This window comes from Onychostruthus taczanowskii, unplaced genomic scaffold, assembly GCF_017590055.1.
Source record: "Onychostruthus taczanowskii isolate IOZ18803 unplaced genomic scaffold, ASM1759005v1 scaffold13, whole genome shotgun sequence".
Lineage (NCBI taxonomy): Eukaryota > Metazoa > Chordata > Aves > Passeriformes > Passeridae > Onychostruthus > Onychostruthus taczanowskii.
In genome coordinates, this window is record NW_024498462.1 from 408,493 (window position 1) to 422,795 (window position 14,303).

A 14,303-nucleotide genomic window follows, 5' to 3' on the forward strand; every position below is an offset into this window, starting at 1 on the left:
CAGCAGCTGCCCCGGGGCACTGACAATAGGCAGTCTCCGGTGAACCCTGAGCCTTCCCAAAGGCTCAAATTACCGAAGTCTGGAAGTAAGTGCAACTTACAGAAAAGCAGGGCAGCTGTTTCTAAGTATTGGTAGTAGTTCGGCAGTTCCATAACCACTCGGCTCAGACATCACACACTGTATTTGTGGTCCCAGAGAAAAAGCTCCCCTTTATGAAATGAAAATTGCATTACAGTTGTTCATCAACAGAAGTATTTCACTCTGAGCAAGCATTTTTTCCTGACAGACATGCACCTATCCAACAGGCCAGTATTTCTGAGGAATTACTGTACATCTATAAAGACTGAAGAACAAACCACACAAATCTGTATCTGGATTCTGGAACCAGTACACGCTACAACAAGCCAAGGCTTCAGCAGGACACGCTTGTCTAAAGCTTATTGTTTACCATTTACTCATTCATATAACATGTTTTATAATCAATTAAAATATATCTAAAAAAAAACAAACATCTTTTCAAGACAGCCCACACTGTGGGAAGGAACTACACTGTTCCTTACACCAAACTGGGACAAGAGAAATTCAGGAGCCAAGAGTGGCCCAGGATGACCATCATCTCAGGGAAGGGAGTTCATTCATCTGAGTCCAGGTCACTGTCTCCTGCAATGGAGTGGAAGTCCTCGCTGTCCTCCTCATCCTCAGACAGATGGACCTGACTTAACACACTTGGCCCAGAGCGCTGCTGCTCTTCCTCCTCCTCCTCTTCTGAGATCTCATAGCCTCCAATGCTGCTGAAACTCGTGTCTCTTGTGTTGGACTTTGGATCTGGTTCTTCATAGCTTCCATAACTAGAAGAAAGAAGAAAATAATTCAAATGAGCTGCTGATACCAGCAATTCTGTATTTAACTGCTGCAAGAGTTGGCTTGAAGTCCTGTGAACACTAGGGAACCACTGTGCATTTCAATTCTGTCACTGGACTGCTTTTTAAAACAGAAACTAAAGAAAAAACAGTTCTCCAATGAAACAATTCCAGTATCTTCAGTCTGATACACTTCAGGCAAGAAAAACAGATTGCCCAACAGCTTCTGTCACTTCACTGCAGACAGAAAGTGCAGGAGTGTTTTCAACCCATTGTCATCTTTTCTAGAACTTCCTGCTGACTCTTGTCAAGGTCCTGGGCTGGAATGACCATTGCCTGGCAGCCCAGCCACCTATTAGCTCTGATGCCTGTGATTTATTAGGCAAATATCAATAATGGCACTAAGGAACTGAATTTGACAAGTAGAAGAAGAGAAGAGAATCAAGTACTTATACCCTACAGAATGCACAGAGAAGGGAGAGTAGGTTCCTGTTCTCTTGAATGCAAAAAAAGATAAAGCTGATATTGTTGTATTTTTAATTTTCTAATAATTGGACACCTTCCAAAATGCAGAAAATGCATATTCCTATACTTCTGGACTTCAGCTAAGCAGTTGAATAGTTGAATTTCAAGTCAGGACATGCTTCTTCTTAGAAGGGGAAAAAAAAAAGATGATCTGCTAAATAACTTTTTAACTTCAAAGGCATCTTGTAGTTTGAGATAGCTTGTAAAAACCTTTATTTGTCCTGCCATCAAAAACCACTACATATGTGCAAGAAATCATCTAATTTAAAAGAAAAAACTGTGTGGGTTTTTTTTTTTTTTCTAATTTAACTCATCTTTTTATTAGTGAAAATCTAACAGCAACCCCAAATTTCTGTCAGTAAGAATAAATGGTAATTATGGTTGCAACAGTAAGAACAATCACAAGATAACTTTAAGAAACATATGAGATATTCTTCAGGTTTTTATGATGAACACTTCAAAAATCTTTAGAGATGGGATTTTAACCAGCTCTAATTACCTGATATTGCTGTCCTCCATAACATGAGATGTCTCCCCACCATCTCCTTCATAGGACATCATGCTTTCTTCATTGTCCATGCCCATGCGTGTGTTCTCCTGGAGAACATGAGGCTGTTTGGGTCTCACTGCATTGGGCTCCACGTCTGAGTCACTGCCACTCTCACTCAGCTGGATAGCTGTGTAAGGAACCAAAGTGTGGTCAGGAGCTGCCAGCTTTGTTCTGTCACTTCATACCCACTGCCTGTGCTTCAAGGCTGCAGTACTGACTGTAAGGAATGTTTACAAAGTCCTGTCTCCACAAGGCAGAAAAGGTATCTGGGAGGTGACACCACCTACGAGTGCCCAATTCTGATGTTATTCCAAAGCAATCTCATTACCACCATTACTCAAAAAGGCCTTATATCTTGTCTACTCTGAAAAATTCCCCCTTCTTTACCCCTAAAAATTTTCAGAAGTCACTGGTAAATACCACTATATGCTTTTCTGCATAAGTTTGTATTAAAACATAGAAACAGTCTGAATAACCTCTGTACACCTCTTCCTGTTTGTGATAACGCTACTTTTCACGATAACATTGTTTTAACATTAACATTTTACATTTAACATTGATAACCCTATTTCATATCAAAATAAATGTACTTTTACTAGACCACCCATTCCTGGCTCTGCATACCAAATCATACTTGCAGTGTTTTCAGAACCATTTGCAGTTTCACTTTATGAAATACAATCAACAAGACCTTGTCTTAACTCTGCTTTCCTGTGTGTGTGTACTTACAGCATTCCTATTGCACTTTTGTTTTCAGTCCCATTTGGGTTCACCCAGTTTACTCATCTTGCCCCTTTGGTCTCTGCTTTCTACTGCATGTTTTTGTGATGGAAGCATGAGATCAGCTGGGTTAATGAACAATCAGAAAAGGACACTTACACGAGAAAGGATTATCTCCCTCTTCATCACTCCCATCATCATCATCCTCTCCATCAGACATAAGCAAGTCTTCATAGAGGACACTGGCCTGGGGCTGCTGGGCTGATCCTTCTTCTTCATCAGCAAGGTCACCATCTGCATCTTCAACCTCCTGGGTCACACAAACAGGGATGCTGAAGATCCAGCAGCATGCTGCCTTTCTATCATACATTTCCCACTCTGTCCACTCTGAAGCATTCCCTCATTTCACAGTGCTAACTTTTCCAAACTGCATTTCAGAGCCTGCCTCAGGGCAGCAGGCACAACAGACAGCCCTGCAAGGCAGCCCTTACACTGTGGCTGGGATTTCTGTAAATGTACTCACTGGGGCTGGAGTCTTAGGCTTGCCATCATCATCCTCATCAAATCCTTCAATATCCACGTCAGAGTCTTCCTCGCCCAGCCGACCTCGCCCCTGGCGCATCTGGATGGGAACACAAAGAGCAGTGGCACTGAGGAGGGCACTGCTGGACATCACCCACAACAGCAGTGGCAATGAGGAGGGCACTGCTGACATCACCCAGGACAGCAGTGGCACTGAGGAGGGCACTGCTGGACATCACCCAGGGGGTGTGAGTGACCTGGGCCACAAAGGTGGGTGTGAGAGTACAGGGAGGAAAAGACAGAAAGGAAAATATATGTGTATCACTCTTAGAGCAAGGATCCTTTTTCTCTTTATTTCAAGATCAGAGAGCAGTCTCCACACACTTCTGCTTGATGTGCTCATCCTTGAATTGGGAATCTCCAGCCTTACAGACCAGAGTTCCTTATTCAACTAGTTATTTCTGGAAAATAGCACTAGGTTGTAAAAAAAGTGCTTATTTTCATAATATATTTTAAAATCACACAGCATTCCCCCCAGATCTTTTTCTGTCCTTCTCTTCCAACTCTTCCCACAGTCCCCATGAGTCCAAGATAAAGAGGACATGCAGATTCTGTCCCAAAGACTATAAATTTCTACTGAAAGCTTGAAAACTTCCAAATCTAGAAGGCATTCACAAAGCTACAGATGGCTACAATACTACACAGAACTATTCATAACCAATCTCTGTTTGCCTGCATTGTTCAGAATAGTTCTCACCAGTCCTTCTGGTACCACCTTCAGTGTTATGGCTCCTCACCTTCTTCATCCTCCTGGGAATTTATTTTCATGGTCCTATTACTGCATATCCTTCTACTATTCCCTCTCCTTCAACATTTATTGTTTTGTTTAATACAGAATAAAGACTAAGGAAAAATACTCTGTGGTTACTGTAACAAGTTCATTTCTAATTCTTTAATCCCTTTAACCTGTCTGCTTTTCCTTTTACAACTATAAGGTATCTACAGTAGCAACCATCTCTTCAAAGCTCCTAATTGTCACTGGATGCAGCCATAATAATCTAATTATGATCTTGTGAATCTGTAGAATATCCTTCACCACTTCCCTACTCAGAATTAACAAGGGATTGCATATTAACCCTCTGTAGCATGAGTCACCAGGTTTCTACTTCCAGAAGCAGTGAAGCAAACAAATACCTGGCCTTAGGCAGATTCTTGTGCAGCTTTTGATTCTCTATTCTTTGTTTTGCAGTGTCTCAATTCCCAGTGCTCTTTAATTTTTATTTTTTTTTAATTTTGCCTCAGAGCAGTCAAAAATAAGAAAATATAACTTTTGGAACATGTTCCCTTCTCTGCTAGGAAAACCTGATCTTTGTCACCTGTTTCCTACAAAGTCATTGCCTCCTTTTAGTAATTTGCTCATGCAAGACAACTCCCCAAGCAGATGAGAAAATGGAGGATTCTGACCTGAGTTCCTCGCTTCCCTGTGGTAGTGATGGGAGTGTCCATAGCAGACAAATTGCTTTCATCTTGATAGAATGAAGCACCATGGGACACACTGAGGGAAGTGCTGGTATCATACAAATCTGGTGGCTAAAGTATAGGTGGAAACAGGAGACAGAACATTCTCAGGCACTGAACTGAGACTGGAACAGTATCTTGAGAGGCAAGACTGGGATTTCAGGACTAAATGCATCTTTTTGGCATGGTGTTCGTATTATTACACACTGTTTAGTCAAAATGAGCTAATTATTCTTAAAGAACAAATGGGGTAAATGCAATGGCTCAAACCCTCAGCTTTGAAGTTTGCCAAATAGCAGATTTTAAAATAGAAGTCAGTACTTCTATACAGTGCTATTCTACAGAGGCCAAAATCACAAATGAGCTCCAAAAGGATTCAATAAATTTATAGAGAACAGACCTCTCTGCAGCTCATGAATACAATGGTTCAGGTCCAACACAAGTTTAAGGTGCCTGAACAACCAATTCCCAGAAGCAGGGAGGGTTTGCTGTAGAAATGATCACTGCATGTTTGCATCCACCTACTTCTGTTCCCTGCCAGAGACAGGAGAGTTGATTACATCAACCTTTGGTCTGACTCAGCATGGCCCTTTTCATTTACTTCCTCATAATGGGAATGGTGTTGCAGCCCCAAATGCTCCAGTCAGAACTGGGAAAAGTCTAGCACATATGAAACAGCAAAGCTTCAGCTTCCAATCAGTCCTATGTAAATCACTGTCTCAACCCCTAGAGATGACACAAGCAAGAAAAAGGGGATTTGGATAAAGTGTTCCAAAAGCCAACCTGCATTTTGCATGCAAACTGACCTCTAAAGACTTAATGAAGAACTACATATTAGGATTTTAATAAAGTTCCCTTACAATACACACTTCATAGATCATGACAATACTGAAAGTCTTAAGAACAACAGCAATAATTCTTAAATTAGGCAAAACAGGCTTCCTAAGAATTTAAACAGACATGTAAAGCACAGACAGCTCTCAACTGTATTTGCTTTTTATATCCTGGAGGCCAACCTCTGAAGACCCAAATGTTGGCTGTCACAACTGCATTTAAAAAAAGGAACTAAATCCAAGCAATGTTCCCCAGACCTGCCATCTGTGGCAAGTTTGGGAGCGTGGGAAGTGGGACTGTAGCTCCAGCCAAGAAGCAGAGGGAAAGGGTGGCCTTCATGTGACAAGTTCAAGGCAGAAGCTCAGAGAGCTCTTTCCTCTTAGCAAGGACAGTTCCCTGCCCAGGCCTCCTTTCCTCCCTTCTGATCACCAGCTTGGAATAAAATCAGACCAAGTAACATTGCTCTTGGGAAGGAAACCATCAAATAAGAAAATGGCATTTTTGTCCCTCACGCTTTGATGCATTGGGATAACCACTGATGCTATTTAATTCTTGCAGTATGTCAACAAATAGTCTCAATAACTCATCTCCAAAGACTCTCCTACAGCCCAACACTTCCTGTAGGCAGGAAGGTCTTTTTCCATGATACTCAGTTTCAGCATTCTCAGCCAGGTGAATTTGATCAATTCCAGCAAACACTTTCCACCTTCCTAAAATGCTACATTTTGGGTATTTTTGTGGGGAGAGATGGATGGGAGGGTGTTAAATATTGCCCCAAACCCACCTGTGTCCTGCTATCCTGGCTCAGCCATACAGTCTTTGTATACTTCTTGCCTAAACAATTTTTAAACTCATTTTTTTCTTAAAAATAATCTTTATAAGATCTTAAATTGTTCCTGAACTTCAAGCCCTTCTTTCTGCTCTGACTTGGCTAAAATTAAATGCAACTTTGCAGATGTGATTACATCAGACTTGCACAGAATCAAAAAATTATTGGTCTACAACTGGGCTGAACAACTGCAAAGAAAGCTTTGGTTTGTCTTCCTATACCACAACTTTTGCATTTTATCATTCAATTATCAACAAAGAGATCTTTCCCAAGGCCTATGAAATTTTCAAATAAACAAAAGGCACATCTCAGACACTAGGATGACATCCCCTGCTTTCCTAGGCAAATTGCAAAGTTAATTTTAGTTTTCATGAATTAACTTGTCATTCCTGGTAGAAGTTTTTAACTGATGCTTTTAAAAACATCAAACAACCCAAAATAAGATTTTTTTTTTAAAAAAGGTCTAAGTAGCTTATAAATCTTTGCCAAACTGTGAACATTGAAAAGAAACCCAGCATGAACTTGCTCTGTAACAGAAAGAAAATACCTGACACACACAACTGTCTTCTATAATATAATGATAAAAGTTAAAAAACTTATTTTCCACTAGAACTGGAACCAAGAGATGTAAAGAATCCCAGCAATGAGGTTACAGTGGGACTCTGCTGACCTTATTAGGGAGTTTCTTTACCCACAGCAATGAGCCTTTCCCACAATACCACTACCAAAGAGCTCCCTGGATTCCTCTCAGCACTACATCCATGTTTTGTCCTCATGTTCTCCTTACCTGTCCACTGCTTGACTTCTGATGGTTTCTAAATGTTACACTTGCACAGCTGACCTTCCAACCAACACTCAGCTGTACCTGCCTGTACACAGCTCATCTGTAGGCCAGTTTTACAACTTGCTTGGGAAATGTCTCTCTTTGTCTTAGGTATCTCACTCTCTGAAGCATCAGAACTGCTTCTTACATTTATTCTTAAAAAGCAAGTGTTAGCACACCATCCAACAAGATACTCTACTAAAAGACAAACTGCAGACAGTTGGAGAACACGAAACAAAGAGGAAAATTGGGATCAAACACTCAGGAGATTGAAACTAAAAGAAAATGAAAGCTTTGCTTGGTCACTTGCCTGTGGAGTGTAGGGACCAGGGGTCATAGGATCAAGACTTTCCAGATCTGCCTCCTCCAGTGCTGCTTCCTTAGCAGTGGAGATGTCTCTCTCGAGTTGAGTAAGGTGCTCATCATACTAAAAATAAAAAAGCTTGCTAAGGCTGCAGAACAGAAAATTCAAACTGTATATATTCCAGTAAAGCTGTCCACATACCTCAGCTAAAGTCTGGTAACAGATGTTTACAATCTCCTGGGCTGTTTTTGTGTACTGGCTGTCTGACCCTGTAGTAAGAAACAAATCTCTTTATACATTCTGATGTTTTTTCAATTCCAGCTGCCGAGACAGCAGGACAGGTTTTGATTACACAGACCCCTAAATCCCAACTCCTGATGTAAGGAGAAATACAAAGCAGAGCTAAAATAGCACAACCAGTTTGTTCCAGCATTAAAAGTGTGATTTAGGACACAGGAAGGTTGTACCCTGTCTGTCTCAAGGAAATTCCCAGAAACAAATCATTGGATCAGAGACATGTACTGAGCAGCAGAATATCCTTCCCACATGTAACTGCCCCATTCTGCACCAGAATAAAGCTCCATGTGACAGTGAAAACAGCACTGTTAAAGCATCTCTTTCCTCAGGAAAGGAAAACAATCATCAAGTTTATGAATCACAGCCTCATGCTTCAACACACTTTGGCAGTACAGGTGCCCAGATGAATGAATCAAAGTAAAAAGGCAGCTGAAGCCTCATTTCCACCACCTACCATTGTACTTAATGCTGTTGGCAAGGATGAGGTTAACATCATCCAGGAAAGTCTCCCTGTTCTGGTACTTGTGTTTGGAGATATTCTGGAAGAGAATTGTCACCCAGTGAGTGATCAAGTCCCAACACCTCTCAAGAGACTGCTCAGTCCAAGCTACACACCTTGCGGATGGTCTCCAGGTCCATCGGATTAGCAATCACCTTGTAATAATCAGGAACAAACTTTTTGTTAACTGGATGGTGAAATGGCCAAGACTGGAAAAAAAAATAAAAGAAAACAGGTTTAGAAAGCTGCTGTGTAGAATTTTCCACAGTTTGAGTTACAAATGTCATGTCTGCAGAACTGATTAACACTCCAAATGTATTTAAGGTATTTATAACAAGACCTCTTCAATCCAATCATTTAGGTTCAGGAGGGACACAGAAAAGATCTACCAGCTGGATTTTTAACTATGCCTGTTGATATCTATTTGACAGTAGGAACATATAACACAAATTGATAATTTTACAGAAGACTTTCCTATTCAATAGCACTGTTTTCTCCACAACAAGATCAGCATGTTTTGCACATCACACACAGTCACTCGAGATACATACATCTGGAACTGCCATCATCTTTTGAGTCACAATGTTATCCAAAATGAAGGAAAAGGCCACTTGATCGTCATCATCCAGGAGAGGATTAATTGCTTTTTCTAATCGAGCCAGTTTATCTTCCTTCTGCAAAAGAAGCAGGGAAAATCAGTGGTTGATCCTAAACTAGTAACTGAACTATCATGGTACTCTGTCCCAGAGAGGCTGCCATGCACCTTTTTATGAAAACATTTGAAACTAACAGGAGGTAATAGTCAAGATATAAGCTTATAGACAAGATAAAGTAACTAGGATAAGAAAAAAACATTTGGTTTTTTTCAGAGAGGCTCCCATTGGAATTGTTTAAAATGTTAAAAATTCAAATACCTTCTGGGGTAGGAGGAAGAACTCCCTTAATTTTCTACTACTCTCCCAGGCAAAACCCCTGTGTTTTGCCTATGCACATCCTCTATTCCCAAAGTCTTCAACCACCCCTGATCATCTCTCCCCCTCCATTCTGACCACAACACATTCACAGAACTTGCCTCTTTTAGCTTTTCATCACACAGGTCAAGCATGGACTGGGATATCTGTGTCAGTGAGTGCTTTGGCCCTGCAAACACACACAGCAAGTGCAGCTTGATTAAAAAGACCGTATCACATATGATTTATCTTTACTCCTAAAGCATCATTGATAATATTTCTGGCACAGTTAGGAGAATATACTCAAGTATATTTTCAATACACACAGTTATTCAAGTTCAGCATGCATTTTATATGAGAAAACGTTATTAGTAGTAAATAACATTTCTGGCATATATTCTAGTAAAGTTTGGAAACCCTTTGGAAAGCAGCTGTGCCTGTGGCAGACTGGCCTCCAAGCCCTCCACCTCTGCCAAATAAATCATGAAATTTCTGTTTCCTTCACTAAGTCCAGTCAGTGAAGCAGAACTGCGAAGGAACCTCCACCTCTGCCAAATATTCACAGTATAAATAATGAAATTTCTGTTTTCTTCACTAAGTCCAGTCAGTGAAGCAGAACTGCGAAGGAAGGCAAGATGGACATTTAAGGAATATTCAAAAACCCACAGCTTTAAATAATTTCAGGATTCCTCAGACATGGAAACAAGCATTTGCAACAGAACAATGAAAAAATGGATCTTACTTATTAGAAAAAAATCAGAGATGTAACTGTCAAAATAATAAAGGAAGCAGCAAAGGCACAAACTCAGTGCTGTCAGTGTCACCCTCAATGCTGCACAGCCTAGACAGACTCAGTGCAGCTGGGAGGTTTTTCTCCCAAATCAATATATTTTGGACAAAGATGTTTCTATCAGCAGTCAGAATAAATCAGAGATTTAACTGTCAAAATAATAAAGGAAACAGCAAAGGCACAAACTCAGTGCTGCTGTCAGTGTCACCCTCAATGCTGCACAGCCTAGACAGACTCAGTGCAGCTGGGAGGTTTTTCTCCCAAATCAATATATTTTGGACAAAGATGTTTCTATCAGCAGTCAGAATAAACCAAATGAATCAGCACTTTTCCCCAGCAGATACATGCTCTACCACAGAATCTACACTTATATTCTAAACTAGCTTTCTTGCCTTTTTTTTCAACTAGTTTCCTGACCTTCCCAAATAGGGAAAAAGTTTATTACGACTAAGAATCACAATATGCAAAATCATGACAGCAAACTCCACTCAAAGCAGCGTGCTCCAAGGAACTGCCTTCAATGGGTGTGAACTATTCCTATTTGCATTGGAAGATTCATTCAATAAAGCATAATAATGCAATCTACTGAAAACAATATTTTACTCAGCTATGAAGGAGGTAGACAGGACTTGAAACATGCAGAAGTCTTCAGTCATTGCATCACCCCAAGACACAGACCCACAACTGAACTTCAATTACCACATCACAGTCAACATTTAGTTGTTGCTACGTGCTGGAATTCACTTCTTTCTTATTTATTAATTAGTTCATTAACATTAATATAATCTTTCAGGTACATCTGGAAAAATATACGTTCACTATTGCCATCTGGAAGTGAATTTGCTCTGCTTTTACATTCTTTTGTTGACTCTAAAAGTTCCACAGCTCATCCATGCACAGTGTATTAGCAGAAGCAGGATTTCCCTGTGTTTTTACCATTGTATGTGGCACTGTTCTTCACAATGAGCTCCAGGTGTTCCCTGAACTCCTCCCGGGATGGGTACTGCCTCTTCCGGACGTTTTCACGCAGGGTCTGTAAATCCATGGGCCGGGTAATGATCTTGTAATAATCTTTGACAACTTTTGGATTTACAGGCGTGTGAAAGGGGTATGTCTGAGAAGGAAAAGTAACAAATGGTTTTTAGCACAGTAATGACACAGCTAATCTCAGTTTAACCTCCACAGTTAAACAGGCACTAATGCATAAAACCTTTACAGCAAGAGGGCCTTAACTGCACCAGGGAAAACAGAATAAGCTCAACCCCACGATGGCAAACACTTTCTTCCACACAGTATTTTCTAATACCACTGTAAGAAGGAAAATCTCACAGACAATTTGTGGTATTTACAACTGCAGCACAGAAGTCAAGAAACTGAATTTTAAAATTCTCATTTCAACTCAAATCTTTCCTTTAATCTTTTCATTTTGCAAGTTTCTGGCAAAGTCTGGTCAGAAAAGAGTGAAGGACAGATCTTCTCCAGTGGCACATATATAAAAGCATTACACACTGCTACATTTCATTCATCTAGTGCTGGTTTTGTTGAAAAAAAAATTTTAAAAATCACATATATGCTTTGAACATGTATCCATACAAAACTAACCACATTCTGGTGTCTACAACACATACCCTTCTTCAACCATATTGCTTGAGATGCAGGATTTGGGTGTCATAGCTCAAACTTACATTGGGAAGATCCCTGATGTCATTGATGATGCCCTCCAAGATGGATGAGAGTGTCACCATGGGATCTGTTCTCCGCCGGTGGATGGATTTATGGGGACGCTGAAAAAACCAGAGGCAGAAAAATGAAGGCAGCTCCAAGATACAAAACATTTACTCACAGAAATCCTAAGCAATTTAGCTTATTAATTTTCTGGGCAGGCAGAAGGAGGTTGCACAGGAGCAGTTAAGGGCCTGGCCAGTTGGTGCAAACAGAAATGGAGGTGCTGCACTCAGCTCAGTAACACTTCACTCACGTTGAGATAATCACAGTGCACCGTTGTCCCCACGCGACGCTTCTTCTTTGGAGGAAGCTGCTGCTTAGGAAACTTCAGGACCAGGGATTTCCTGCGAACCTCATCAGCACTAGGCACAAACAAAAAAGCACAACACTTCCTCCAGCCCTCACGTGAATCAAGACCATTTGTCCCCCAGTACTGGCTTTGGTTCCATCTGCCATAATACCAAATGCTCAAACAAAATACTGTAATAACAGTTTATGTAAAGCCCTGTCACTTTATTCCTGTGACTAATATACATATAAGTATTCTGTATTAAGCTCTATGTTATTTATTCTTATTATCCTCACCAGTATCTCTGTTTTTCCCTTACCTTTCAATCAGTTGTTTTCCCAGGACAATTTTTGTTCCTTCAACTTTGATGAGTTCTTCATTGTCATTGTGAATAACTGTTTTTTCCAGCTCTTCCTCCTGTTCCTCTGTCATTGCAACAGGATTAGAAGGTGGGGCATTTGTTTGGTAGTAAAGAGGGCAGAACTTATTAGTCCTCATGTGTCCAATTGCACCACATGCTCCACATTTGAGCTGCAAAAATAGAAGGTGATGGGTCAGAATTCACATATGGGCTCCTAGTTTTGAGGTAAAGCATCATTAAAATCCGCCAGTGAGATCTTTAGTACATCATTAGAACAGAAAATTTCTCCAGCAGCCAGAACCCATATGGAATGCTTACTTTCAAGTCTGGACGCTCTTTCATTTTCTTGGGCTTCTTTTCTGGAGGCCCCTTGAGCTTCTCTTTCTCTTGGTTCCGCTTTAGCCTCCGTAACTGTTCCTGGATCCTGCGCCGCTCCTTCCGCATCTCCTCACGGTGCTGCTCATCAAACAGAGCAAACTTCCGTCTGGGTGGGGAAAAAAACACAGAAATTTTCCAGTCTAGTTCATGATTTACCAGGTACTCTTCTGGCAGAATAATCACCGCATCAAGTTTGCAACACCCTCCAAAAAGACAGCCATTAATTCTCTTTCTCTCCACAATGACTGCGCTCAATTCTACATTTCTTCATGCTGTCAGTGGAACAAGATAAGCCTGTAGGCAAAGTTAGGAGACAGAAGAAGGAGAGCACGAAGGCCTTACATGAACTCCTCGTCCTTGGTGGTCCGTATGCGGCAGTAGGCGTCGATGACTGCGGGTTTCCGCACCGTCTCGCACCTCACGTACTCCTTGCCGTCCTCGTCCCTGAACGTGCGGTAGATCTTCAGGCGCCGGCCGGTGGCAGAGGAATTCAGGCTGGTCACGGAGGCAGTGTCATCATCCTTGTGAGAGTTTGCTGAGGCTGCTGAAGCTGTTGTCACAAGAAAATGCTTTATTTGCTTCTAATTTTTTCCACGCTGTAGAAATGGCATCATCTAAATACAGCAGATAGTTTTGGCCTAAAAGCTTCCAAGACACGCATTCAGAAAAACCTAACAGATGTCTCTCCCTTGCTTGCTCGTGTTCTCTTATCATGACACGAAATCCAGCTGAAACAAAGCTACCTAATTATCCACATAGATTATAAAGCCAGAAAGAACAGCCACAGTCAACAAGGGGCCACAGGTGCAACCTGCAATGCAACTGCATCTGCTCCTGGATTAGTTACAGTGCTTTTCATCATAGGTATGGTTATCTGGCAGAAACTGAGGGTCAAGAATTATCCAGTTTTCCAAAGAATGTCAGTGTGTCAAGTGAGCACAGAATCTTTCCAGCACCATTCATAATTCAGGTTGAGAGGTTTTGTACAAAGTAACACTGGATATCTTTTCATGAGGTAATAATCATCAAAAATCTTCCACATTTGCCTTATAAATGATCCAGTAACTATTTATTAGCGATGTATTCCCAATTTGAGAATAGATGGCAAGAGTAACATTGACTCAGATGCAGAGCTCAGCTTTGCTCATACACATTCAACAAGTAACAGTGGTCACGGGCACCTTCGTGAAGTTCATTCACAAACCAAATGTTTTACCAGCCAGTCAGGGACATGTCAAGTTCTCTGCTGGAATGCACTTAAAACAAGCACATCTCCAGGAGATCCAAATCTGGCAGCTGCCCAATTTACCTCCAGACATGCTGCCACAGCACACAGTGTAACAGACACTGCTATCAGCCTGCAGACTGTGCCTGCTTCACACACAGAACTGTGTGTACACAGAAAATGCAACTACACAACCTTAAGATGGTTGCAGGAACTATGTGTGAAGACATCTTGAGAAAAATACTGAAAAAATAGCTCCCCACTCAAAATAAAAATTAAAAAAAAAAAAAAAATAAACTTCAGC

The 14,303-nt window shown here is 41.0% G+C and overlaps 1 protein-coding gene across 3 annotated transcripts in view; it reads right to left on the bottom strand.

The window, feature by feature from the left end:
* Window positions 1–163: 163 nt before the first annotated feature.
* The window catches only part of TAF1 (TATA-box binding protein associated factor 1), a 29,566-nt gene continuing 15,426 nt past the window's right edge, over window positions 164–14,303 (bottom strand). For 2 of the 3 annotated variants that reach the window (XM_041396710.1, XM_041396712.1), the window contains 17 exons: window positions 13,117–13,324; window positions 12,715–12,880; window positions 12,355–12,566; window positions 12,000–12,108; window positions 11,707–11,805; window positions 10,958–11,135; window positions 9,354–9,421; window positions 8,833–8,955; window positions 8,398–8,490; window positions 8,237–8,321; window positions 7,687–7,754; window positions 7,492–7,608; window positions 4,642–4,767; window positions 3,179–3,277; window positions 2,815–2,965; window positions 1,885–2,062; window positions 164–848 (listed from right to left, as the gene is read on the bottom strand). In XM_041396710.1, coding sequence (XP_041252644.1) covers window positions 632–848; window positions 1,885–2,062; window positions 2,815–2,965; window positions 3,179–3,277; window positions 4,642–4,767; window positions 7,492–7,608; window positions 7,687–7,754; window positions 8,237–8,321; window positions 8,398–8,490; window positions 8,833–8,955; window positions 9,354–9,421; window positions 10,958–11,135; window positions 11,707–11,805; window positions 12,000–12,108; window positions 12,355–12,566; window positions 12,715–12,880; window positions 13,117–13,324 — 2,297 coding nt within the window. In that variant the 3' untranslated portion in view covers window positions 164–631. The remainder of the gene's footprint in view (window positions 849–1,884; window positions 2,063–2,814; window positions 2,966–3,178; window positions 3,278–4,641; window positions 4,768–7,491; window positions 7,609–7,686; window positions 7,755–8,236; window positions 8,322–8,397; window positions 8,491–8,832; window positions 8,956–9,353; window positions 9,422–10,957; window positions 11,136–11,706; window positions 11,806–11,999; window positions 12,109–12,354; window positions 12,567–12,714; window positions 12,881–13,116; window positions 13,325–14,303) is intronic. The other variant, XM_041396711.1, reaches the window with a different exon arrangement.